At 40.0% G+C, this 27775-nt stretch overlaps 2 protein-coding genes across 3 annotated transcripts; both read left to right on the forward strand.

Annotated features, from left to right (window-relative positions):
* Window positions 1–19211: 19211 nt before the first annotated feature.
* Window positions 19212–22424, forward strand: LOC116408777 (protein kinase C-like). Of its 2 annotated transcripts, XR_004221232.1 has the most exons (6): window positions 19212–19635; window positions 19771–20485; window positions 20615–20682; window positions 20944–21019; window positions 21100–22016; window positions 22197–22424. XR_004221232.1 is itself a non-coding variant. In XM_031896641.1 (5 exons), exons 2-5 carry the CDS (start codon window positions 20330–20332, stop codon window positions 21289–21291), a joined length of 492 nt encoding a protein of 163 aa, XP_031752501.1. In that variant the 5' UTR covers window positions 19212–19635; window positions 19771–20329; the 3' UTR covers window positions 21292–22190. The 2 variants fall into 2 exon arrangements, 1 of the variants encoding a protein (XP_031752501.1); XM_031896641.1 differs by lacking the exon at window positions 22197–22424 and having other exon boundaries at window positions 21100–22190.
* On the forward strand, window positions 21547–24524 carry LOC116408593 (serine/threonine-protein kinase N1-like). The gene is made up of 7 exons (XM_031896199.1): window positions 21547–21617; window positions 21714–21776; window positions 21940–22016; window positions 22197–22332; window positions 22496–22625; window positions 23111–23191; window positions 23379–24524. Exons 1-7 carry the CDS (start codon window positions 21547–21549, stop codon window positions 23541–23543), a joined length of 723 nt encoding a protein of 240 aa, XP_031752059.1. The 3' UTR covers window positions 23544–24524.
* Window positions 24525–27775: the final 3251 nt, after the last annotated feature.

Below are 27775 nucleotides of genomic sequence, written 5' to 3' on the forward strand. Positions count from 1 at the left end.
CTCGCGAGCCACAGTCAAATGTAAAAAGACTTGGAGAGCAACACAAGCACCATAAAAGTTCATGGACGAGCCAAATAAGGGCTAAGATTGGCTATTGGGGAGCCTCTATGCACCCTATCAGCTTACAGGGGGCTTTATTTGGTAGGAAATCTTGTTTTTATTCACTGCTGTACTGCATAATTACAGGTACATAACAACCAATAAATACATGATCCTTCTATAAAAGTTTGCTCAGATGCAATTGAAGCAACTGTTACATAGTTCAAAGTTTTATGCATCATTTCAGACATTTTGGCAAAAATAATGCAATGAGATGTCAGCTAACCTCATGTTGTTATGGAAAATAATCATGATTAAAATAAATAAATAAATTCCTCATCACAAAAATAATACATTTCTCATCACTCTAATGAATCGAACTTGAACGAATAACATGAAACAGGTACATTGATACAAATACCAGTCTTGGTCAGACAGTAAGACTGAAGTTGGCCATTCCTTCTGGACTGAGTCAGCAGCTTATTGGCTCATGTATGGTGTCAGCCGACAAGCCTGCCCAACTGATATCTGGCCAAAATTTGCCAAATTGTCAATCAGCCTATTAGCAGCAATTATGGTTTGATTGTTGCCCCAATGGCCAAACCAATGGATCAGCCTAATATTGGCCCACTTTGATTGAAATTGGACTATTTTGCTTTACCTACACTTAAATGAGGCTAAAGTGTGTGATTTACACACTGGAAAAACATGCACTGGAATATTCTGACGTGTTTTTTTCTGAAATAAGCTAGCTTTCGACTAGAAAAGTTGCACAAGTTTTGTTGCAGTTATTTTATTTTTTTTACAAACTCGAAATCAGATATATACTTAGGGGCCCATTTACTTACTCACGAACGGGCCGAATGCGTCCGATTGCGTTTTTTTCGTAATGATCGGTATTTTGCGATTTTTTCGGAAAATTATCGCGACTTTTTCGTTACCAATACGATTTTTGCGGAAAAACGCAAGTTTTTCGTAGCCATTCCGAAAGTTGCGATTTTTTCGTAGCGTTAAAACTTGCGCAAAAAGTTGCGATTTTTTCGTAGTGTTAAAACTTGCGCAAAACATCGCGCCTTTTAAGTTTTAACGCTACGAAAAAAGCGCAACTTTTCGCGCAAGTTTTAACGCTACGAAAAAATCGCAACTTTCAGAATGGCTACGAAAAACTCGCGTTTTTTCGCGCAAATCGTATTGGTAACGAAAAAGTCGCGATAATTTCCGAAAAGTCGTAAAGGCTCCGAAAAAATCGCAAAAAATACGAAAAAGTCGCAAAATGTTCGTTTTCCAATCGGAATTTTTCCAATTCGGTCGGAATTCGTGTCTTAGTAAATCAGCCCCTTAGACTCCATATTACCATTATTAGCGCCTTTTTATTGTATACAGGTTTAGTCCAGAAAACAGGTTGCTTTTATTTGATGAATTGCTCTCCTTGGAATATATTTTCTGCAGAAGCCCATGCTAATGGATACATCGCTGTCAAACACAGGCCTTGGTGATCCATGTTGGAGAAGTTTGTGCCCTTTTTTGCACTTTAGCACAAATCAGCAATCGGCACTGTTTTATAGCAGCCCCATAGTATTAATTGATTTCCAAATCTGGTTTAAAAAATTTGAGTTGCTTTTACCTGTAATAACTTTTGAGAGTTATACAACCTAGCAATTGGAGAAACAAATCATCATTTTTAATGAAAAAAAAACCCTTCAAGGAGAAGGTAACACAGATGGCTCCGCTATAAAGACTCCTCTACCGTCTGAGTAACCGGCGTGCGCGCATGTAAGGACATTCTGAATGTAGGCGCTGCTCGGGGTCTTTGAGGACATCAGCTGTGAATATTTATTTTCATAGAAAAAAAAAAAGACAATTGTTGTATGTTTTGCTCCCAGCAAAGCACGAGTGCCAGATGCTGCACATAACAGACAACAGATTTCATTCAGACAGATGGATATAAATCTTGCCGGGATTTCAAATCTATATCAAGATAGTTCTGTAGATTAAAACTGTAATTGCTGACATTCTTCTGTATAAAGTTTCAAATCCACAGTATTGGAAATGTAATCTTCAATGAATTGCACAGATTAAGGATATTTAGATAATTGGTGCTTACAGGAAATACAACATGTGCAAAAAAATGAGGCCATAGTTTATCTGCATCCTGATACAGAGTAGGATATTTTCTTTATGTGATGTCCCCCTTCCATGCAAACAGTTTTTATTTTACTATAGATATAGCCTAAAAGAAAAGGGCTCATTTACAGTGTAAACTTGGCACCGTGCCTTCTGCATTTTCTGAATTGCCACAGGTCTTGGTTAGGAGTTAGGAGACACAGGCTGCAATGGGACCCTGTCCAAGGGTTCAGTTTTTTACATAATTACTATCACACCTAATACAGGTATGGGATCCCTTATCCACAAATCTCCAAAGGTAGGCCATCTCCCATAGAGTCCATTTAAAGGAGAAGGAAAGGCTACACAAGAGTTAATCTCTAAGAGCAGGCTTACCATCTGTGGTCTCAACGCTGCCCTTAAGTCTCCCCATATCCGGTTCGTTTAGGTGCACTAAATCCAAAGCGCTGCAAAAACCAGGAACGCTCCCATGATGCATCGCGCTTCTGAAGACTTCACGACTTCTAATCCAGGCAGCACATGCGCACTCTGCAGAAGTCGTGGACGCGCTCAGGCAGGCGCGCTCTCCCTCTTCACCCTCTGGACCGGCCTCTAGGAGCGCGCACCATAAGCGCATGCGCAGAAAAGGACGCGCGCCTAGGCTGGGGGAAGGAAGGAAGCTTGCGCATGCGCAGTACAGACGCCGAAGGAACGGAAGAGGGCGAACAACTTCAAAGATGGCCGCGCCATTCTTTAGATAGAGCAAAAAGTTTAAAGTAAGATTTTATAAGTTTTTCTTAATATAATTGGCCCCAAAGTGTAGTGTTTTTGTTTATCAATACTAGCACTATGTAATGGTAGTATTTATAAATTTTGCCTTTCCATTTCCTTTAAGCAAATAATTCTAATTTTTTAAAATTATTTCCTTTTTCTCTGTAATTATAAAGCACTGGTTTTCTGCTGTCATAATACGCAATACAGGTATAGGACCTATTATCCAGAATGCTCAGGATCTGGGGTTTCCGGATAAGGGATCTTTCTGTAATTTGGATCTCCATACCTTAAGTCTGCTAAAAGATTACTTAAACATTAAATAAACCCAATAGGATTGTTCTGCTTTCAATAAGGTTTAGTTATATCTTAGTTTGGATCAGGTACAAGGTACTGTTTTATTATTACAGGGAAAAAGGAAATCATTTTTAAAAATTAGAATTATTTGCTTGTAATGGAGTCTATGGGAGATGGCCTTTCTGGATAACGGGTTTCTGGATAAGATATCCTATACCTGTACAACTAGATGTGTTTGTAGGTGCAGCTTGGCCTTTTTGATTGTTGTGCTGCTGATTTAATGTTATGATACCTTTTACCCATTGCTTTCTTATGTTAATCTCCAAAGTCTCCCTTGGACAAACCCGGTATGATATCACAAATGTCTTAAAGCAATTCATCTCATTAAAAATAAATCAAAGAACAACATACAGTGGATGTACATTAAGGGCTCTGGTACACGGGGAGATTAGTCGCCCGCGGCAAAACTCCCTGCTCGCGGGCGACTAATCTCCCCGAGTTGCCTTCCCTCTGCCATCCCACCGGCGAACATGTAAGTCGCCGGCGGGATGGCAGACGCGGCAGCGCGATTTCGCGCAAATCGCCGAAAAAGACTCGCGAGGCTTTTTCGGCGATTTCCCAAAATCGCCCCGCCGCGTCTGCCATCCCGCCGGCGACTTACATGTTCGCCGGTGGGATGGCAGAGGGAAGGCAACTCGGGGAGATTAGTCGCCCGCGAGCAGGGAGTTTTGCCGCGGGCGACTAATCTCCCCGTGTACCAGAGCCCTTAGTATCTTCATCCTGACTTTGCATTTCCAAAGTCTATGACATACATTATAACATAGTTAAAGAAAAAACAAAGTAAAAAAGTTGAATTTCCATTTCAGAAACGTCTGAAAGTATAATATTGCCTCATACTCTTTTTTGTTTGTGTTGCGAGGTTGCAGATACAGTTGTCCAGCAGCAGCCAGGGAGCAACTGAGGTGTATCTGTGTCCTGAAGAGAACAAATCTAGCAGCCCAGTAAAGCAGTGTAACTAAGATCACAATAGAAATGTAGTTATACCCAAACCACACTCCAAAGGTAAACTGTTATTCCCAATTTTCTTTGTACACATTACCCTTAGGTGCTTTGTGTGAACTGCACTGAATGTACTAATAATGTGACATGGCTGTATATACGCGGGTTCAGTTTTTTGGGCTGAGGACCCCTTAAAAGAGTGGTGGCTCCTAACATCTGTCGGTGCACCAGGCATAGCCACAAAACATCAGATGGCTACAGTCTAAAAGCATTGCACTATTGGATGCCCCTTACTGATGTGCCGTACCTGCCCAGGTTGTCTGCCATAATTGTTGAAATCAGCCAGACCAAATCTGGGGTACGTCCAGCTTAATATGACATACAAAATTTGAAGGGATCACTTTGCCTCCAGTTAGCAAGAACAAATGTTGTGCCAAATCATATACAGAATCACCTTACAGTAAAGATTGTAATCTTTTGTACAAATAGTTGTACAGGTATGGGATCTGTTATCCAAAATGCTCTGGACCTGGGGTTTTCCAGATAAGGGAGACCTTAAGTCTACTAGAAAAAATATTTAAACAGTAATTTAACCCAATAGGATTGTTTTGGCTCCAATAAGGAGCAATTATATATTAGTTGGGATCAAGTACAGGTACTGTTTTATTATTACAGAGAAAAGGGAATCATTTAACCATTAAAAAACCCAATAGGGCTGTTCTGCCCCCAATAAGGGGTAATTATATCTTAGTTGGGATCAAGTACAGGTACTGTTTTATTATTACAGAGAAAAGGGAATCATTTAACCATTAAATAAACCCAATAGGGCTGTTCTGCCCCCAATAAGGGGTAATTATATCTTAGTTGGGATCAAGTACAGGTACTGTTTTATTATTACAGAGAAAAGGGAATCATTTAACCATTAAATAAACCCAATAGGGCTGTTCTGCCCCCAATAAGGGGTAATTATATCTTAGTTGGGATCAAGTACAGGTACTGTTTTATTATTACAGAGAAAAGGGAATCATTTAACCATTAAATAAACCCAATAGGACTGTTCTGCCCCCAATAAGGGGTAATTATATCTTAGTTGGGATCAAGTACAAGGTACTGTTTTATTATTACAGAGAAAAGGGAATCATTTAACCATTAAATAAACCCAATAGGGCTGTTCTGCCCCCAATAAGGGGTAATTATATCTTAGTTGGGATCAAGTACAGGTACTGTTTTATTATTACAGAGAAAAGGGAATTATTTTGAAAAATTAGAATTATTTGCTTATAATGGTGTCTATGGCAGATGGCCTTTCTGTAATTCGGAACTTTCTGGATAATGGGTTTCCGGATAAGGGCTCCAATACCTGTACCTGATATATCTCACTATTTGTATCCCCTTCCTTCCAGATCAGAATCAGACTCCCTGTCACCTAATATGGGAAATGTGAATTGCGATTTGAAAGGGGTATGCCCTTTAACCTCCAACCAGCCTTCTTTAGCAGGCAGAAGGTCCAAAATCTTTAAGTTTGGATGCCCCTTTTGTAAACTTGCTTCCTCCTTATGCAAGAACATTAGCTATTAAGGACAGGAATAGGATCCATTATCCAAAAAAAAACCATTATCCAGAAAGCTCCAAATTATGGGAAGGCCATCTCCCATAGACTTCATTATAAGCAAATAATTCTAGTTTTCAAAATGTATTTCCTTTTTCTCTGTAATAATAAAACAGTACCTGTACTTGATCCCAACTAAGATATAATTACCCCTTATTGGGGCAGAACAGCCCTATTGGGTTTATTTAATGGTTAAATGATTCCCTTTTCTCTGTAATAATAAAACAGTACCTGTACTTGATCCCAACTAAGATATAATTACCCCTTATTGGGGGCAGAACAGCCCTATTGGGTTTATTTAATGGTTAAATGATTCCCTTTTCTCTGTAATAATAAAACAGTACCTGTACTTGATCCCAACTAAGATATAATTACCCCTTATTGGGGCAGAACAGCCCTATTGGGTTTATTTAATGGTTAAATGATTCCCTTTTCTCTGTAATAATAAAACAGTACCTGTACTTGATCCCAACTAAGATATAATTACCCCTTATTGGGGGCAGAACAGCCCTATTGGGTTTATTTCATGGTTAAATGATTCCCTTTTCTCTGTAATAATAAAACAGTACCTGTACTTGATCCCAACTAAGATATAATTACCCCTTATTGGGGGCAGAACAGCCCTATTGGGTTTATTTAATGGTTAAATGATTCCCTTTTCTCTGTAATAATAAAACAGTACCTTGTACTTGATCCCAACCTAAATATAATTGATCCTTAATGGAAACAAAACAATCCTATTTAAATGTCTTTTAAGTAGACTAAAGTTTTGGAGATCCAAATTACCAAAAGACCCCTTATCCAGAAAACCCCAGGTCCTGGGTGTTCTGGATAACAGGCCCCATACCTGTATTGGTGATAAGAAAGCATCAATGATCTATTTAATGCTTATGAGTTAGAAAAGCTGCCACCTTTGGATGACTTTATGTGCAGTTGATTGCCACACTAATTCATCCTTTACTTGAACACCGTATGGTGAACTTGTCTGTTTTTCCCCTCCCCTTATCTGTTTGCAATAACCACACCACCACCTCCCCTGAGCCATCCCAACAAGCTATCAAGAAGATTGAGTATCTGTATTTATATAGAAAATGAATTTGCTGCTTCATCAACGCTATGCAAGATTTATAGGGTGATGCTTTGGGATCTACTAAAGCCCAAACAATCAACAGATCTTGCTGAATTTTCAGTTGTCCCTGTGAATCTTAATGACGTTGCTCTCAGCCTGAGCCTTGGCACCTTATGGCTTTGCGCCTCCCTAGTAAATGCCAATCATCTGGGAGAGTTGTGTTTTGAAATATTCCCTTCTATTATTTATAAACAAATGTTTCAGCTAATTTAAATGTATCAAAATACATTTTATTGAAAGACTGATGGAAATAAGGTTCCACTCCTTCAGAAATTGTGCTTAGCTGTGCCTGACATTTGTTTTTATATTTAGGATTCATTTTGATGTACTCCAGCTTTTAAAGTCCTTTGTAAACAAGATCCTACACTATTCATGTTGTTCTATTTTGTTTAGGGTGGGTATGCTACTGAAATAATGAAATAATATATTTTTTTATTTTTCCTTACTTATGGTGTTATCTCCCTTTTTTGGCTTTGTAAGGGAATGGGAGGACAGTTGCTTAATTCTCCTCATCTTGTTGATGGATGGTTGCAACTGCTAGTTTATTGCAGCATGTTTTGCTTTAGACACAGGTAGAATCAAACTTGCACTTTTTTAGCATTTGACTTGTGCATTCAGATATTGGTTCCACTTCTGATGATAAGTAGCAATGGGGACGCAGAGTAAAATACCTGTCAGCTCCGTTAGGTTTCCTGAATGATTGCTCTATGTTTATCATGCACACAATTCCCAGTGTTACTATATCTGCCTCCCATTGACTATTAGGGAATCTTTGGATTGCTGTAGTTCCTTCACAATTTAATGGATGTAGGTGGGGAGCTGGATATATTTTCTCCCCTTTTTGTATTTTAATGGCCACAAAGTTATATGCTTAATTGGGGAGGGGGTCAAAGCATCCACATCTATAGCATTTCCTTAGTGTCAATTCAGAATGTCAGATGGTTATATTTTTGCACTTTTCACAAGGATATTCACTTTTAGCTTGTTAACGTTGGACCCAGCAATCGCTTGTCAGCAGGACCAAAGGAACCATTTTTGGCTGAGGTAAAAAAGTTCTGGATTTGGTTCTGCAGGATTATTACATGTACCAGAGTCTATACCTTTTTGCCTCAGCACATAAAATTTTTCTCCCTCCCTCCAATCTCCCAGCCTTAAAAGACTTCTTCACCTTTAAATTAACTTGTAGTATGACATAGACAGGCGCAGGCCTAGGGTGGCACAATTTTAAGGGCGGCATGTATATAATACACAAGAATATCCTGTAAATCATATCCTGTAATTACATGAACAGAGTTTAGTGATGTAATCAATTATAATTGGTGCTTAGTTATGTAATTTCTGTCACATGACTTACTGGAACTTGTGTGTTATAACAAATAATGTACCCCCTGTTGTAAAATAGTTTAAAATGTTAGGAGTCACCTCAGAGTTTTACAAGCTGTATAAAAGCACTTTGCTTTGTGCTTTTATATGTTCATGGAACTCCTCCGTGACTTATATCCTTATATATTACAATAGGGGGTACATTATTCAAAATATGATATCAATAACAATTCACAGCCTTGGTTGTATACATATGAACACCTAGAGGGAAATGTGAGCAAACTGCCTGACTTTAGCTGGTTGGTAACAAAGTGATAAAATGCTAGAATCCCACATAAGTACGATGATAGCACTCGCTAATCTCCCATTTATATCTCCCATTTATAGCAAACATTAGTGATTGCACAGCGTGGCCTGGATTGGTGGATATATTAGAATTTGAACAGATTGCAACATGCCTACCTTTTCAGATTGCAGAAGACCTATAAGAAGCCTTCATCTCTCATATATGTTGGACTGGTACGCACAGTAGCCCAACGTATGTCGGATTTTAGTAATGAGAAGAACACTATTTGCTCTTTTCCCTATCTGAATATGCAGTGATGTTGTTTCGCCTTCTGTAACAGAGGCAGTGGAAGTTAAATGAAATCATGGCTTCTCTTGACCTTTGAAATGATTTTCATAAAATTGACAGTAGCCAACGCTCTCTGATGTTATTGTGTCCCGAGGTTATTTTTAATACAGCGCTGCACATTCTCATAGACTTAATGAAGCAATTAACCTTTTTCTATGTTTCATTCCTAGTGCAATTCTGCTATTGTGGCTATGTTCAGTGCCCAAAGCATCCAAATTAGCAAAAAAAAAATTTACAAAAAAATAACTATGCTCATTATTCTGAACTGCATTTATATACATATAGCTAACAATACTGTTTATTTAAATATGCATTAGGAGCTTGATAAATCCTTTTTTCACTGAATATACATTGAGCAGAAATATCTTGCAGCTGGTTGTTATGGAAACTGTTTACTGTATATTCTGCTCTTGCCTCCGGACCAGTCACACAAGCTACAAATCCAGTAAAAATGTGTATGGAAATCCATCATGCAGAAACTTGGGAATCCCATGCTTGGCGACCTTCACTGGCATTCATTAGATAGTGACTACAGCAAAATATCAGTTCTTCTTCAATGTCAGTAAGATATTTGCAAAAATTACAATTACAGCCTGTACGGAAACCCATTATCCAGAAAGCTCTGAACTCAGCAAGGCCATTTCCCGTAGGAAGAAATAATGGGAAATAATTCTTATATTTAAAAATATTTCCTTTTTCTCTGTAATTACAAAGTAGTACCTTGTACTTGATGGTAACTAAGCTGCATGAATCCTTATTGGTGGCAAAAAAAAATCCTACTGGGTTTATTAAATGTATAAAGGATAAGTAAACCTTTGAAGGTAGGTTGATGTAAAATTGATGAGAGTGCTATTCTAAGAACTTTTGCAGTTTACATTATTTATTTGTTTTTAATTCCAAGATATTAAGGGTTAAAAGTACTATTAAAATGAATGCATTTACAACAGTGCCACCTGCTGGCACTTTCAAACATGACGTAGTCCACGACCTTGTGGAGGAAAGAAAGAGGATCTGATCTGATGTTCTGCTGCGTAGGTGAAACATTACAAACCTCATGGCTTTCCTAACCAGAAGAACATCCTTCTTTCCCTCTTTCTTTCCCCTGACAACTTCCCCGAAATTGCAAAAGTGCTTAGAATAGCACTCGTCAGTTTTACATCAACTTATTTTGAAGGTTTACTTATCCTTTAAATGATTTTACACAGACATAAGGTATGGTGATTCAGTTTCCAGAAATCCCCAGATCCCAAGTATTCTGAATACAAGATGTGTATTTATATATGTGAGTGTATTCCCATGATAGATATTGTAAGTTCTTTTGGGCAGGGCTCTCTTCACCTCTTGTATCGGTTACTGATTGCTTTATATGTTACTCTGTATGTCCAATGTATGAAACCCACTTATTGTACAGCGCTGCGGAATATGTTGGTGCTTTATAAATAAATGTTAATAATAATAATAATAATAATAGATATGGGTATATACATGCACTGTAGGTCATTTGGAAGTGTTGGGTTTTTGTCTTCCAAATCATTAACTGGAGACCAGTATAACCTTGAATTATGTGTAATGGCTAACAATAGTTAGGCAGACATGTCATTTATCTTGGGGTTATTAGAATTCTTTCTTTCTGATCATATTGAATTATTTGAATGAACAATTCATAAAGAATACAGTTAGCCTACAGACTTGGCTCTAAGGGCTCCTACTCATAGGCATTTCGCCCTGCGTTTCCCTGTGCAAAATAAATTGTGTTTAGTCCTATGCTTCCACCACAGGGGAACACAGGGCAAAATGCCTGTGAGTACGAGCCCTAATATTTCTAAAGCTGATGAACACTAAACAACATTAGAGCAAAATCTGAAATCTACCCCATTTTCTCCTACTTCATGCACTATTGTTATTAATAATCCAGGGTCAACGCAATCACAAAATCTCCTGGTTTTTTATCTTTAGCATAAACAAGGGGCTGCTAGAATGAAATGATCTTTAAGCCACAGCAAATATTATTTTAACTCATAGCATTTGGCATTTGGTACATGAATAGGACCTGTTATCCAGAATGCTTGGGATCAAGGGTATTTCGCATAAGGGGTCTTTCCGTAATTTGGATCTCCATACCTTAAGTCTACTAAAAAAACAATAAAACATTAATTAAACCCAACAGGGTTGTTTTGCATCCAATAAGGATTAATTATATCTTAGTTGGGACCAATTACAAGGTACTGTTTTATTATTACACAGAAAAAGGAAATCAGTTTTAAAATTCTGAATTATTTGATTAAAATGGAGTCTATGGGAGACGGGCTTTCCGTAATTCGGAGCTTTCTGGATAACGGGTTTCTGGATAAGGGGTCTGATACCTCTATCAGCTGACTTAGGTTCATTTCGTCATTTAACTTGGAGCATATATTAATTCAAACAGGGAATTCTCCGTTTTGACCCTTGTAGAGGAGCTACTGCTGCTTCTGACTTGTACCACAGATATAGGAAGTTGCACTGGGAAGAAAAGAAACTCTAATAGGACTACTTATTGAAGCAATGCTTTGTAACCTTCCCAGTGGGATGGCATACGCGGCTCCGTGATTTGCCGAAGTCGCCTTGAGAGGAAACATCGCCAACTTCGGCAAATCGCTGCGCCGTGTATGCCATCCCACCGGCGATTTACATTCCAGCGCGGCGACTAATCTCCCCGTGTGTCACGGCCCTTATAGATTTTGATCATAACATGCATTATGTCTCCTTAGTCACATGGAATTTTCCAGCTTCGATAAACTACATTTTTATAACTCAAGTTGCTTCTATTTTTTGCTATCTTTCTTTATATTAACCACATTTGATTTTCAGACTTGTAACTGTATACAATGGTATATTGAGGTTTTTTTTTTTGGCATTAAATAAAGGCCCAGGACTTTGGCATTAGTAACTCTTGTTTTGATTTGCAATGTATTAGCTCTGCAGGTGAGTCCGGCAGGTAGTGAGCACATCTTGTTCCTTAACATGTTCCGAGGAAGGTAATTAATCATAAGCCTACTGTAACAACGCCACAAGTGCCAGCTGCATTTATTTTCCAAATGTCTGCAGGCTGTTGACAGCTTTTGTATTTAGCCAATGTGTTCTGAAATAGAAAACAAATCAGTTCATTGCCTGTAAGTACAGTGTAGATAAATGAATTTGAGAATTCAACAAAAGTTGAATGAAAAAGGCTTGTCTTGAATATACTTTTGCATATTGTTTTAATAATGAATAATCTGTATTTTTTTTTTACTTCTTAAGCTAAACAGGGCAACTGGGAAAATTGAATCTACTCCCTGTTTGGTCCTTGAGAGGTAGATAATAAGATTATGGGGCACATTCATGAAATCACGAGTTTGAATCCCGAATGGGAAAAATTCGGATTGGATACATTAACTTCTGAAGATCGCAAATATCACGAAAATGCTTACGAAAAAATCGAATTAGTCACGATAATATCGTATTGGCGATCTGAAAGTTACTAAATTTTCGTACCGAACGATCGTAAACAGCGGGAAAACCTTTCCAACTTTGATCCTTCTGTGCATGATTTTGGAAGCCTCCCATAGGGCTCAATGGCACTCTGCAGCTCCAACCTGGCCCAAGGAAAGTCTCCCATAGGGCTCAATGGCACTCTGCAGCTCCAACCCGGCCCAAGGAAAGTCTCCCATAGGGCTCAATGGCACTCTGCAGCTCCAACCCGGCCCAAGGAAAGTCTCCCATAGGGCTCAATGGCACTCTGCAGCCCCAACCTGGCCCAAGGAAAGTCTCCCATAGGGCTCAATGGCACTCTGCAGCTCCAACCCGGCCCAAGGAAAGTCTCCCATAGGGCTCAATGGCACTCTGCAGCTCCAACCTGGCCCAAGGAAAGTCTCCCATAGGACTCAATGGCACTCTTCAGCTCCAACCCGGCTCAAGGAAAGTCTCCCATAGGGCTCAATGGCACTCTGCAGCTCCAACCCGGCTCAAGGAAAGTCTCCCATAGGACTCAATGGCACTCTTCAGCTCCAACCTGGCCCAAGGAAAGTCTCCCATAGGGCTCAATGGCACTCTGCAGCTCCAACCCGGCCCAAGGAAAGTCTCCCATAGGGCTCAATGGCACTCTGCAGCTCCAACCTGGCCCAAGGAAAGTCTCCCATAGGACTCAATGGCACTCTTCAGCTCCAACCCGGCTCAAGGAAAGTCTCCCATAGGGCTCAATGGCACTCTGCAGCTCCAACCCGGCTCAAGGAAAGTCTCCCATAGGACTCAATGGCACTCTTCAGCTCCAACCTGGCCCAAGGAAAGTCTCCCATAGGGCTCAATGGCACTCTGCAGCTCCAACCCGGCCCAAGGAAAGTCTCCCATAGGACTCAATGGCACTCTTCAGCTCCAACCCGGCTCAAGGAAAGTCTCCCATAGGACTCAATGGCACTCTTCAGCTCCAACCTAGCCCAAGGAAAGTCTCCCATAGGACTCAATGGCACTCTGCAGCTCCAACCTAGCCCAAGGAAAGTCTCCCATAGGACTCAATGGCACTCTGCAGCTCCAACCCGGCTCAAGGAAAGTCTCCCATAGGACTCAATGGCACTCTTCAGCTCCAACCTGGCCCAAGGAAAGTCTCCCATAGGGCTCAATGGCACTCTTCAGCTCCAACCCGGCCCAAGGAAAGTCTCCCATAGGACTCAATGGCACTCTTCAGCTCCAACCCGGCTCAAGGAAAGTCTCCCATAGGACTCAATGGCACTCTTCAGCTCCAACCTAGCCCAAGGAAAGTCTCCCATAGGACTCAATGGCACTCTGCAGCTCCAACCTAGCCCAAGGAAAGCCTCCCATAGGGCTCAATGGCACTCTGCAGCTCCAACCCGGCCCAAGGAAAGTCTCCCATAGGGCTCAATGGCACTCTGCAGCCCCAACCCGGCCCAAGGAAAGTCTCCCATAGGGCTCAATGGCACTCTGCAGCCCCAACCTTGTCCAAGGAAAGTCTCCCATAGGGCTCAATGGCACTCTGCAGCTCCAACCCGGCCCAAGGAAAGCCTCCCATAGGGCTCAATGGCACTCTGCAGCCCCAACCTGGCCCAAGGAAAGTCACGATAACGAAGCTTGAATGAATCCAAAACTTTCATACTCGGCGTGACAATACGATTTTGTCGCAAACTACGAAAAAGTTGTGCAAGGTACAAAATTGTTGCGTAAGGTATGAGAAAGTCGCCGAAAACATGCTCGGAGCATTCGTAGATTAGTAAATGTCCCCCTGAAAGTATACAACCCCCATCCATGTCCCCTTTCTTGTGACTGTTTTGTTAATTGGAGTCAATTATGCAGAGAGATTAGCAGGCTTGGCCTCTCAGGGACCAAACGTGGAGTAGCTTCAGCTTCCCTGTTTAGCTTTTTACCATAACATTTGAAGTTATTCACTGTTTATTCAAAGTTTATTTTGTGCATTGAAGCATTATTCAGAAAGGAACTTGCACCTACTGTATATATACTCCCTCTAGCTTGTGCCTAGAGCCTATATGCTGGCTTTGTCTGTACTGATGTACTGTTAGCAGTTAGTATAGGCAAAAGGGATGGGAGCCTTACTTGAAGGGATCTCTTTACAGTATATATTGCATTTACGCACACAACACAAGCAACTGGCTTATATTTAGTGCACGGCACACTATTTGTTGACATGGGTATCAAAGTTCCAGATTCACTATTCATGGCTGTATTCAAGTATACAGTCACTAATCTGCATCTTTATTGGTAACTTTCCACATGTTTCAGAGACCCATTATTATGCTGGGAAAGGGGTACAGCGTTAGTAGCAAAAAACTGGCCAATGGAAGACCACAGCTGACTTGCACAGGGGATTCCCAGTTATTATCTTGGCTCAGCTTATAAACTCCTGTCATAAACAGATGAATGCTGCATCAGATACAGAGGACTCATATACAGTTCTTTCGGCATAGATATGAATAATAATGCACATTTTTAAGAATCAATCTGCTCTATGGGGATGTATTTGAAGATCCTAGCTCCTTTGCAAATTCAGACCCATAATTATACCTTATTTTCTTTTGTACAGGTATGGGGTCTATTATACAGAATGCATGGGATCTGGGATTTTCTTTATAAGGGGCCTTTCCTTAATTTGGATCTCCATACTTTGTCTCCTAAAAATCATTTACACGTTAAATAAACCCAATTGTATTGTTTTGCCTCCATTAGGGATGCATTATATCTCAGTTAGGATCAAGCATAAGGCACAGTTTTATTATTACAGGGAAAAACTAATTATGCTTTAAAGTTTTTGATTATTTGATTAAAATGGAGTTTCTGGATAATGTGTTTCTGGATAGCAGATCTCATACCTGTACAAATGAACTGTTATTAGTATGCCTGAGCATACATCACTCAGATATATAGGAAAACACAATGAGGTCTATAAACATAGCTGCATGATCTCAGCTCTAAAAGCCTGATTTATAAATGCAAGTTGCAAAGTGCTGAAATGGAAACACATTCGAGTGCACATTGATGCCATTTACAGAGGAAATCATATCCATATTTGCTTGTGGTTAAGCTGCAAGAAAACCCTGGAATTCCCACCAGATTGGACCTGGCATTGGTTTCAGCATGTAATTACTCAAGGCTGCTAAGACCTGGTGGGTCAGGGGCTTATGGGCACAGAAATTCTAATACCTGCACTCATCGGTAGTTGCTTGTGGCATACCGCCTGAAAGCATAGCAGCATTTAGTGGCGCGGGATGGCAGTATCCTTTTAATGCACGCTGCTTCCACAAAAACAAGCTGTATGGTAGGCCCTTATTATTCTGCTTTACTTATAGGTTCTAGCTTTATTACATATAGATTGCTGGGAGACAAGGACCACTAGAACTCCTTAATGGACCTATGTGTGCCCACCCCTCTAGTAAACCTGATCAGATTTAACTGTTGTCTCATTATCTCCATTTTGAATAGTAAATAAGGCAACAAACATCTCAGTAGTGCAATGTACAAGCTGTATTAGTTGAGGAGGTTCTTCTTGAATTTAAGTTGTATTTTTTTATTATAGTTATATTTTATATATATATATATATATATATATATATATATATATATATATATATATATATAAAATAAAAAACAGCCAGCACCAAGGGTCTTATAGTTCAAAACATCTCAAGTGTTTTGCTTGTACAATATATATATATATGTGTGTGTGTGTGTGAGTGTGTGTGTGAAAAAGGAAAATGTTATCAAAAAAAGTTACTCATTTTATTTGGATCGACGTTTCAGTCCTCACCCGGACAAGTCTTTATAAACACTGTTTGTTAATTTTGTGTGCCTTAGCCTTTTTCTACATATATATATATTCATATATATATACAGTGGCTTGCAAAAGTATTCGGCACCCTTGAACTTTTCCACATTTTGTCACATTACAGCCACAAACATGAATCAATTTTATTGGAATTTTACGTGAAAGACCAATACAAAGTGGTGTACACGTGAGAAGTGGAATGAAAATCATACGATTCCAAACATTTTTTACAAATAAATAACTGCAAAGTGGGGTGTGCGTAATTATTCAGCCCCCTGAGTCAACACTTTGTAGAACCACCTTTTGCTGCAATTACAGCTGCCAGTCTTTTAGGGTATGTCTCTACCAGCTTTGCACATCTAGAGACTGAAATCCTTGCCCATTCTTCTTTGCAAAACAGCTCCAGCTCAGTCAGATTAGATGGATAGCGTTTGTGAGCAGCAGTTTTCAGATCTTGCCACAGATTCTCGATTGGATTTAGATCTGGACTTTGACTGGGCCATTCTAACACATGGATATGTTTTGTTTTAAACCATTCCATTGTTGCCCTGGCTTTATGTTTAGGGTCGTTGTCCTGCTGGAAGGTGAACCTCCGCCCCAGTCTCAAGTCTTTTGCAGACTCCAAGAGGTTTTCTTCCAAGATTGCCCTGTATTTGGCTCCATCCATCTTCCCATCAACTCTGACCAGCTTCCCTGTCCCTGCTGTCCCTGCCCCAGAGCATGATGCTGCCACCACCATATTTGACAGTGGGGATGGTGTGTTCAGAGTGATGTGCAGTGTTAGTTTTTCGCCACAAATAGCATTTTGCATTTTGGCCAAAAAGTTCCATTTTGGTCTCATCTGACCAGAGCACCTTTTTCCACATGTTTGCTGTGTCCCCCACATGGCTTGTGGCAAACTGCAAACGGGACTTCTAATGGTTTTCTGGTAACAATGGCTTTCTTCTTGCCACTCTTCCATAAAGGCCAACTTTGTGCAGTGCACGACTAATAGTTGTCCTATGGACAGATTCCCCCACCTGAGCTGTAGATCTCTGCAGCTCCCCCAGAGTCACCATGGGCCTCTTGGCTGCATTTCTGATCAGCGCTCTCCTTGTTCGGCCTGTGAGTTTAGGGGGACGGCCTTGTCTTGGTAGGGTTACAGTTGTGCCATACTCCTTCCATTTCTGAATGATCGGTGGAACAGTGCTCCGTGGGATGTTCAAGGCTTTGGAAATCTTTTTGTAGCCTAAGCCTGCTTTAAATTTCTCAATAACTTTATCCCTGACCTGTCTGGTGTGTTCTTTGGACTTCATGGTGTTGTTGCTCCCAATATTCTCTTAGACAACCTCTGAGGCCGTCACAGAGCAGCTGTATTTGTACTGACATTAGATTACACACAGGTGCACTCTATTTAGTCATTAGCACTCATCAGGCAATGTCTATGGGCAACTCACTGCACTCAGACCAAAGGGGGCTGAATAATTACGCACACCCCACTTTGCAGTTATTTATTTGTAAAAAATGTTTGGAATCATGTATGATTTTCATTCCACTTCTCACGTGTACACCACTTTGTATTGGTCTTTCATGTGGAATTCCAATAAAATTGATTCATGTTTGTGGCTGTAATGTGACAAAATGTGGAAAAGTTCAAGGGGACCGAATACTTTTGCAAGCCACTGTAAATAATCTTTAGTATTCACTTATAGTGGGGGATAGCAAATCTTAGGGTTTAGTTAATGAACACTACACACAAGGCATTTTCTTGCGCATATTTAGGTATTTACACTGGGGAGTGAATATTTTGCTTTGGATCTCTGTGTCTGTGACTGTGCAGAGGCAGAAATGTTCAGCTTGCAGCACAAGTCTATTTGGGGATTCTGGGAGCCCAAATGGAAACCAATAAATCTTACAATAATTTAAAAATCTAAAGTTATGTCATTGGTACTTTTACACCATATCAACAGTTTCCCTTTGGTTTCTCTTACAAATACAGGAGCATGGGATATATCTGGGCTTGGTGAGACTACAGTTATTATAGATATTATAGGGATGTATCTGTATCACAATAAAAGCTTTTCTGGCACAAACCCAACTGTTTATTACTAAACCTATGCCTGGCTGCTGCAGCTGTGACATGTGGTTTTGGGGTAACGCAGATGTAAACACTGTCTTCAACCAATCGGGTGCATTGTCCCGCCCCTAAGCCTGCTTTAGCCTCAGGTTATTGGCTGTCTCCAGTCAGATGCTTAGCATTATTGCTAGAGATCGCTGCTCCTTTCCTGCTCTCTCTGTAAGTACATTTTTCAGCTAAATATTACAGCTTTATGGTTATCATTTATAAATAGGGAGGAATTGCACATCTTGTAGCATTATTTATTTAGCAGCAGGCAGAGATTTCTGCACATTCCCTGTGCCACTGACAGTGCTAAAGAGCCAGGATGGCAGTTAATGGCAGTTGGGCAGCAGCTTCATGGATGGAAATATTAAAACATATCAACACAAATGTGTAGGGATCTGTCAGTATCACTTTTTTTATGTGTATAGTTTCTCATACACCTGCACTAAGTCAACCAATTCCCTTTCTGGACCCCACACAATAGAGATGGTTAGACCAGCCTCAGTATAAGAGCAATTCCCAGTGGGCTTCAGCCAAGAACAATTCCCATCAGCCCTTTCTTATTTTCTGCATAACTCATAATATTTAGCAGTATCTATAGCTAATATTTGAGTGTGAGCTGTGGATATCAGGTTCCCCCACTGGGCCCTAGGAGGCCTATTCCAATACTGGCTAAACACACACTAGTATGTGATAGGTCAAGCATGTAGGAGAGTTTAAGGGGACACTATGGTCATGCCCTGTCCATGTTCTGCAGCTTTTATTTTGCCTCCATATTAGCTGTGAAAGATACCAATCTCTCTTCTCTATTACAGGAGATACAGTGATGGGTTGCAGAAAGAGTAAAGTGGAGGTAAGGCTGCTCACGTTTCCTTTTGTCTTTTAACCTGGGATAAATAATATGGTGGCACTGGCATGGGAGGGTGGGAGAGTTCAGGGCAAAATGGATGAAGGGCTAGGATCAAACATATATGAGACAGATAATTACATACACTTTGTACTGATACAACAAATTCTACGCAATTGGCACTTTCATCCTTAATTAATGGCCACAAAATACATTTTTTCATACCCTGGATTTTGCAGTATAATGGCAGAATATTTTTTACCACAATCAATATATGAGAAACAATCATCTTAACTGGTGGGGGAGTGTAAGTATTATAATTATAACTTAATTTTTTCTTTCAACAGAACTCAGTTCTTTCTATTAAGCATGAAAATGCTTTTGTGGAGGTTCTAGAGATCACCGATGTGCGTGACTCTTTGGTGGAGTTTACTGCCACCTTAGAGCTGCCCGACCACCTGGCACAGCCATCGTTCCTAGGTAAGTGTGATCAATATTAAAAAGCACATTTTAATTTCCAAAATTAGAGTTGCACATCTGGGAAACCAATTTTAGTTCTGATAAGGACCCCACTGCCAGATAATAATGACATTTATTTTGTTTTTATTCTTGTAGAATCTCCACTTCCTGCTGGGTATGAAGAGGACCCTGGCTCTTCCCACAACATCGGAGGGGCCATTCCTCTTCATGAGCCTGAGGCTGAGCCAGCAGAGACTATCCCCAGGGATACAGCCAGCCCCACCAATTTCAACTGGCTTTCATTCGTAAGTACATTGTATGGGTGTGAAATATATACAAACACACACATGTAATTGTTGGATTCTTACTATGCTTTACCTCTGTAGGATGCCACGGTGGAGGTCCCTGGGGTAGTTATTACTTCAGAGGCCCTGGTGAAGATTTGCGTGAAAGCAAATAAATATGAACCACCATACGAGCCACCAGCGATGCCATTTTTATTGGGTAAGTTGGATACACTGACATCTTGAAATTTATGAATTTAATTAATTAATTAATTTATGGTTAATCATATTATTCTTAGTGCATTTATGTGAATTGTATGGACATTTATGTTTCGTTACAATAGGATACTTATATATTTATAGAGGAGAGTATTTATACTTTTTATAAAGTGTAGGTCTAATATTGTTATATTGTAATAAACTGTATCATCATGTTGAGACTATATTGTTCCATTTCTGCTTTCATTTCAGAAGCTCCTGATTGTGATGCTGGCACGTCCAATAACAGCGGACACATTGTTCCCAATCAGGAGCAAGAGTCTGAGCCAAAGGAAGATAATTCCACCTCTTCCAGTCTTCCATCAGAAGTAAGTAGATTCTACAGATATTATTCTTTATTCTTTGCTTCAGGGTTCTCATTCATTCTCAGTGGTGCACATATGAAATTCATGCAATGTTTATTCTGCGCATAATACTCATTTGTCCTTTGTTTGCAGCTCAACATCTCTGAATTTGGCTCAGATGTTGCCAATAAAATACAGGGCGCAGAAGGACCATCTACCAGGTATCTGATTTGGGGCATATTCTCTTGTTTTGGTTTAGAAGTTGCTTATATATTAAAATATTAATATTGCCTAATTTGCACTGTTTGTAAAGCTTAATTCTATTATAGTTCCCTTCTCATTGAGGGGTTATCAATAACTGGCCAATACCCTCTGGTGATTGGATGCTACAGAAAAGTCACCAAATAAACTGTATATTAGATTATTGTTGACTGTAAACATGAACAAAACATATATTACATTTTCTTTATTTTATTTTTCAGCCCTGTTGAGCCCGGATCTCCCTCACTTGATCAATTCAACCTGGGTCAAGTGTTGGGAGAAGGAGGATTCGGGAAGGTGAGCGACTCATTGCACAATTAGGTTTTAGTTACTACTGATTTACCCAGAGTGATTAAACTTTCTGTCTTCTGACTCAGGTATTCCTAGCCGAGCACAAGAACACCGAAGTGCTATATGCCATCAAGGCCCTGAAAAAAGAACACGTTTTGGAAAAGGGCAATTTGGACAGGTCAGTGATAGGGGAGAGATTAATATTGGTCATATCTGTGTCATCTTTTCTTGTTATATTCAGCTTTATATGTAGGACAGTTTTCTCTTTTCATAGTTAGTATCTGTCTTACCTCTCATTTCTTTAATTAACTTACATTTGGTTATTATCTGCTTTATTGCCCTGTGTCTGTTCATAAGGATAAAGGGTCAGTGTAATGTTCCCTTGTGTGGGCCTCACATGGTGATAATGGGATGATTTTCCCCACAGTGTCTTCCATGAGAAGGAAATCCTTCAGAGGGTAAGTTCTTCTAACCACCCGTTCCTAGTGTCATTACATGGAACCTTCCAGACGGCGTCTCACCTGTTCTATGTCATGGAATATCTACCTGGAGGTGACATGTTTGACTTCATAAGATCGGCGGAACTAGAAGAACCTGACGTCATGTAAGTAGAATTGGAATCACCTTAATTCTCACACATATCAGCTTATATCTATAAAAAAATATTAAAGTAACTGAATTTTATTTTTTCTCTATTCAGGTTTTACACCGCATGCGTTGTCCTTGGCCTGGAGGCATTACATCAGCTTGGCATTGTCCATAGGTAAGCATTAATAACACTAAAATCATCTTTATTTCCAGATGAAACTGGTAACACTACTAAGAACACTGCTAATTTAGCTTATAGCACTGTAATAATTTGCTTGATGTTATTATAAGGATTATATATGTATAACTACTAAACTATTGACTTGGTTTTAATTCAGAGATCTAAAGCTGGAGAATTTGCTGTTGGACCGGGATGGCTACCTTAAGATCGTAGACTTCGGCCTCAGCAAAGACAGTAAGTGTTGCTTATAATTCTGGAGCATACAGGGGATAAAATCAGATTATTAGGTATTATTATATTTAGATAAAACAGATCTGAGTGGGTGTGTAGTTTGGAAGCAAGCAGTTAAGTCCCTCATTACTTTACATTAGGGTCCCAGGTTGCAGTTTCCTCACAGTGTTTTTTGTGTTTAAGGATTTGGATACAGCGACCGCACGAACACCGTGTGCGGCACAAGAACATACATGGCCCCTGAGATCTATCTGAAACTTGGATACGGCATGGCCGCTGACTGGTGGGCCCTAGGAATAACCGTTTACATCATGCTCCTGTATGAGGTAAGCACAATTCCTATATTATCATTTATATAAGAAATACCCCATGGCGCTGTACTAAGAGATGGTATCTGTACGACCAGCTGCACATGAGAGATGTAGTTCAGTACAGAGCCTGCACTGGATATTGCAACAAATCTTTTAGTTGTTTCACTAAAGGAATAATTATTCACTTTCTCAGTTACCATTCAACAACAAGGATCCGGTTGAGCAAATGAGTAGCATCCTCTATGATGACATCGAGCTGCCCGAAGACCTATCAGAGGATGCCTCCACTCTAATACAAGAAGTAAGTTGGCCCCAGCAAATCAGTATCATGTGCCTTTAGTCACTTGTTATACTAAGGGCCATACATGTTGTATAGTTATTATTATTAGCATGATATAACATATGGCCTTTAGTGTCTTTCAGTGGCAGTTTCAGGCTTTCACTGAACTTTACAATATGTATTACCCGAGTGAGCCCCTTCTATCCCAAAGGGACAGGCTGTCAATGTCAGAAGCAGTGGGTACTGATGTGTTACTGATAATGGCTTGTCCCCTAAATACACAACTTAATCTCTGGTTCATAGAAGCAGTTAATAGTTGTAAATATATGAGCTTAATTGTAAGGCCATCCAAGCAGATCCGTTACAAATGCATATGGTTACTTTCTCTATGGGACTGGGAAATTGCTTGTATTCCTGGGTGGATACATTTCCATTAGAATAATAAAATCGACATAAGAATTAAAACATTAATGACTTAACAACAATGTTTGATTTCTGTTTTGTAGCTGTTAGAGAAAGATCCTGAATTTCGCCTCGGTTCGGGTGACGCCGGGGCTGAAATGATTAAAGAGCACCCCTTCTTTAAAGTAAGTTTCTATTCTATTCCTTTTGATTTACAGACAGAAAAGCACTAATGAATAATGATAAATTCTTCATGTTTGATGTAATTTCAGATTTACTTTTCCGTAGCCTCGTAATGCATTATAATTTCTTTTTCCAGCTATTCTAGTTTTTGGACCAGATACTCATTGTGAAATATCACCTTTCTTTTAGGATATGGACTGGGACCATCTGTTGCAGAGAAGGATTACGGCTCCATATGTACTGGGCAACGAAGACCTGGAGAGCCAAGAGAACCCTGGATGCCAAGCTCCAGCACTGCCACCAACTGCTGCAAGGATTCCATCAGAGCTGCAAGAGGCATTCAGAGGATTCTGAAAGAACAACAATAACACCTGAATGAACATCTGATAAGTAGACGGAATAGATGGGGAGGGTGGAGGGCCAGTCCATATCCATATAAGAAGTCCATTCATATAAAGTGATGCTCGGGTGTCCCACCTCAATAAGTTCTGACTGAGTAGGCTAATGTAGGAATAGTCTTCTCATGCAGTGTAAAATATTCAAATCCTCACCTGTATAACAGGCAAGTAAGATCTGGTGGCAAGGTGAGAAACAAACAGTGTATTTTCACACCAAAAGCTGACACTGTAACATCCTGCCTGGATTTGACCCAGCACCCTGCAGGTTAATATGCAGTCTGTTATAACTCTGCTCTATGTAAGCAGATAACTAGGTGCTTGGTTCAGTTTGCCCCACAATACATTCTGTCCGTAGCGGCTCCTTCTCTACAGTTGACGTTTGGCACCCTTGCCAGAGAGTCTCTGGATTCTCGTGCAGTAAGACCTGGCAGCCCCCGAGTACCTGAGATTCAGGCCCAAAGCCAAAAGTAGCTGTTATAGAAGAGCAGGCCAAGACCCCCTGCCTGTGGTTTGGGACTTCCTTAAGTGACAAACAGGCAAGTAAAATCTGGTAAAATCAGGTAAAATCTTACCTCGGTAAGAAACAAACCAACTACCTCACCTTGTTTTTATTTCCTTCCTGAGTAGGTTGCTGTTGCCCACCTTGGGAGATATAAAGAAGAAGATATTGCTTTTATTTGCTTCCTGGTTAGGTTGTAGTTGGCCACCGTGGGAGATCTAAAGAAGAAGATATTGATGAAGGTTTCCATGTTTATCCACCCCAAGGTATGAAAAGTAGGTTTATTCCTAAACAGTTGGAATGAGGGGTGTAATTTGGGGGTATTTGATACAGCAAGAGGCATTCTTCCTATGCTACATGGAAATCCATTGCCTCAAATGGGTATTAGGAAATTGTATGAAAAAGGTCTAATACTTTCTCTGCCAGTTAGAGTTCCCTGAGAGTTGAATAATTCATCAGGCTGCTTATGTATTTATAATGAATGCATAAGCTTAATTGCCTTTAGATGTAAATCTTTTTGTGATTTTGATTTTCAGATGTGAGACGGAGAAGCAACAGCCAAAGGAAATCTTATTCCACGATGAAGATCATGGATTGTGTACTGAACATTGTACTAAACACTGATTGTAGTCCTTGAGAAGAAAGAAGACTGTACCCCACCTGCCAAGCGCTGCCCACTTTGCCTACCCTAATAGGCACCATGTAAGGAGGTCCGGGCCGGTTCTTGCTGCCTGCCACTGACCTTTGCCTGACTTCAACTTTGATTCCGTCTGATCCCTCCTGAACCGCATTTTGGAAAGTGAGTAGGATCCCTGTGTATCCCGCCGCAGAAAGCCCGGGGCCCCAAAAGGGCGTCGGTGAACACCGGGGTCGGCAGGGCTCTCCTGCCTCACTTAAGAGGTTATTCCCTGGCAGTTTTGGCTCCTATATATATACAGTCCGTTACACACCATTTCATACATAACTGCTTTGTTATGCTCACTTTATGTATATGATAATACAAATAAAAAATATTGCTTATCAAGAATATCATTTGTTTATTTATTAAGGATCTGGTGTGGAAACATTGGCATCAGTAATTGGCCAATGTGAGGTCAGAGAGAAGCAATAAGGGAATGATGGGACATGTTTGTTTGTTGCTATGGATTCCTGGCTTAGAGTTTGCATATGGGTTGATCATAAATTATATTTGTTTATGAATCAAGTGCAGCTCCCAATAACAGGGAAACACAGAAGAGCCATTATATTTGCACAGACTGACACAGAGGGAATTTAAGTTCCACTGGGGCTGGGACTGATGTGAATGATGTATAATCTCTGTAAAGTGCTGTGTGAATGTGTTATTATGAGCTATATAACTAACATAATAATAAAGTAAACTCCACAGCGCTGCCCTTTTCAGCAAGTGCCTCTTCTAAAAGAATTGCCATCAGCGCTAAAATCAGAACCATGTACCTGGTTTATGTGAATATGGAAGGGAAGTCAGGGAGTGCATGGACCTCCAGCTCCAGTACAATTACAACTTTGTGCACCTTTTTACTCTCAGGGACTGCTGTGATTGTTAGTTCATAAGAGGCTGGAGTTTTCACATTTCTGCAATACAGAGAGACTCCTTCCCATATATAGATATGCACGTTACACAACATAAAGGTGCAGGGAACTGTATGTGACGCAAAAATTCTGTCAAGGCAGCTCAATGGGTATCAGGGGTGGAAGAGTGAGAGCAGTGTAAGTAGGGAATCCCAGTGCTGAGAGTTCTGTATGAAGCTGGAGGGGCTAGCAGGGTAACTACTTGGTTGTCCGGGGTGTTAGGTGGTGGGCCAGCAATACAAGCATTTCAGATTTTAGAGAAACAAGAGCAGTGCTGGAGTAAAGCTGCTGCCATGTCCTCAGTGCCAGATGGAGAAGCAGCAGAACAGTGAGACCTTTGGAGAGACACGGGAGGGAGTTTGTGTTGGGATTTGTACATGAGAGTAAAAGCTCTGAAAGTTGCTGTAAAAAGTGAATGTGGCTTAAAAACTAACACTTGTAGAATATAAAGGACAATGTGCCCCTAGGGTTGCCACCTGGCAGGTATTTTATTGCCCTGGCCAGTAAGTATGTTGCTTGAGGCCAATGTTATTAATAAAGAAAAACATAAAAATTATAGGCAGATCAGTATTTTTCCCAGAATCAACAGCAACCCTATGCGCCCCTAAACATTTTAAAGGGCTGTTTCACCTTCAGGTTGATTTGTCGTATGTTATAGACTGGCCTATTCTTAGCAACTCTTCAGTTGGTCTTCATTTTTTACTTATTATAGATTTTGAATTATTTGCCTTTCTCTTCTGACTCTTTCCAGCTTTCAGACGGGGGTCACTAACGCCGGCTCCTAAATACCTATTGCTCTGTGAGGCTACAATTCTACTGTTGTTGCTACTTTTAATTATGCATCTTTCTATTTAGGCCCTCCTCTGTTCATATTCCTGTCTCTCTTTTAAATCATTCCCTGGTTACTAGGTTAAATTGGACCCTAGCAACAAGATAGCTCCTGAAATTCCACACTGGAGAGCAGTTAAACAAAAAGTAAAATAACTATATATAGGTACAAAAAAGTCACGATTTTACTATACATCTCACTTGCTTCCCAGTTTCTTAATATCCTATGTGTGCGGTTCCTAAGCACTTCCTCACCATTCCCCCATGTGTAAATTTACTGCCTCTCCAACTCTTTCCCTCTGCCTCTCCCCTCTATTACACATCACTAACCTCTTTAGTATCTTTACAAATGGTAAATGGTGATGTCACCAGTTATAATCAGAGTTTAGTGATGTCACTTCTGTCTCAGGACTGATCTTTGTGTATCACAAGTAATAGCGTGTCTTCTAATTTAAAGTAAGTGTTTTAAAAAAACACCTTGGTGCCTTCTAATAATAATTATGTAGTTATAATTTACAAAAGGGTAAATATTATATTATATATATATATTGTGCAGTGCCCTTCTTCCAGTTTCTTCTTTACATATAGAGGAAGCCCTCTTTATCCTGTATATGTAAAGGGCAGGTTGTAAGTACAGGCTCTGTTGTGGCCTGCACCTGCAAATGCCAGAGTGGCTGCTATAAGATGCCATAGACAGTGACTATTTATTGGGCTAGTGGGGGGCTGTTTGGGCCACTGAGTACTTGAAGTGCCAGAGCCTATTTTGAATTTCAGTCCAGGCCGTTCTGGAGCACAGAGACCTTTGGAAATTTGAAAAATCCAGGCCAAGTGTATAAAAAATTGAGCCTGATTTGTGCACTTTGCCAAATAAACTCATTTTGTTTGTAGGGGTCAGTTACAAATTGTAGGGCATTCTATTCAGTAAAATGATGCATCAGTGCATTGGGTGAATGCTGCAGGCTTGTAACGGGTGATAGTACAAAATGTATGGAAGGCTCTAGTATTCACCCTATTCACTGACATACTCTATCTGCTATATAATATACTGTATATATATATTACTTATTTTTTATAAAACACTAATGCAGCATTGTTTTGTTTTCTTCTCATGTAACACTTAAATAAGCTTTGTATAAAATCAGGAAGACAGAACCTGAAATTAGTTTTAATTTCTCTGTTTGCACTGTTCAGCTCAAGATATAAAACAAACAATAGATTTTTCTTAACATAATAAGCAGAAATGACATTGAGTCTAAAAGTCTTGCAAATGC

The sequence above is a fragment of the Xenopus tropicalis genome, chromosome 2 (genome assembly GCF_000004195.4).
Source record: "Xenopus tropicalis strain Nigerian chromosome 2, UCB_Xtro_10.0, whole genome shotgun sequence".
Classification (NCBI taxonomy): Eukaryota; Metazoa; Chordata; class Amphibia; order Anura; family Pipidae; genus Xenopus; species Xenopus tropicalis.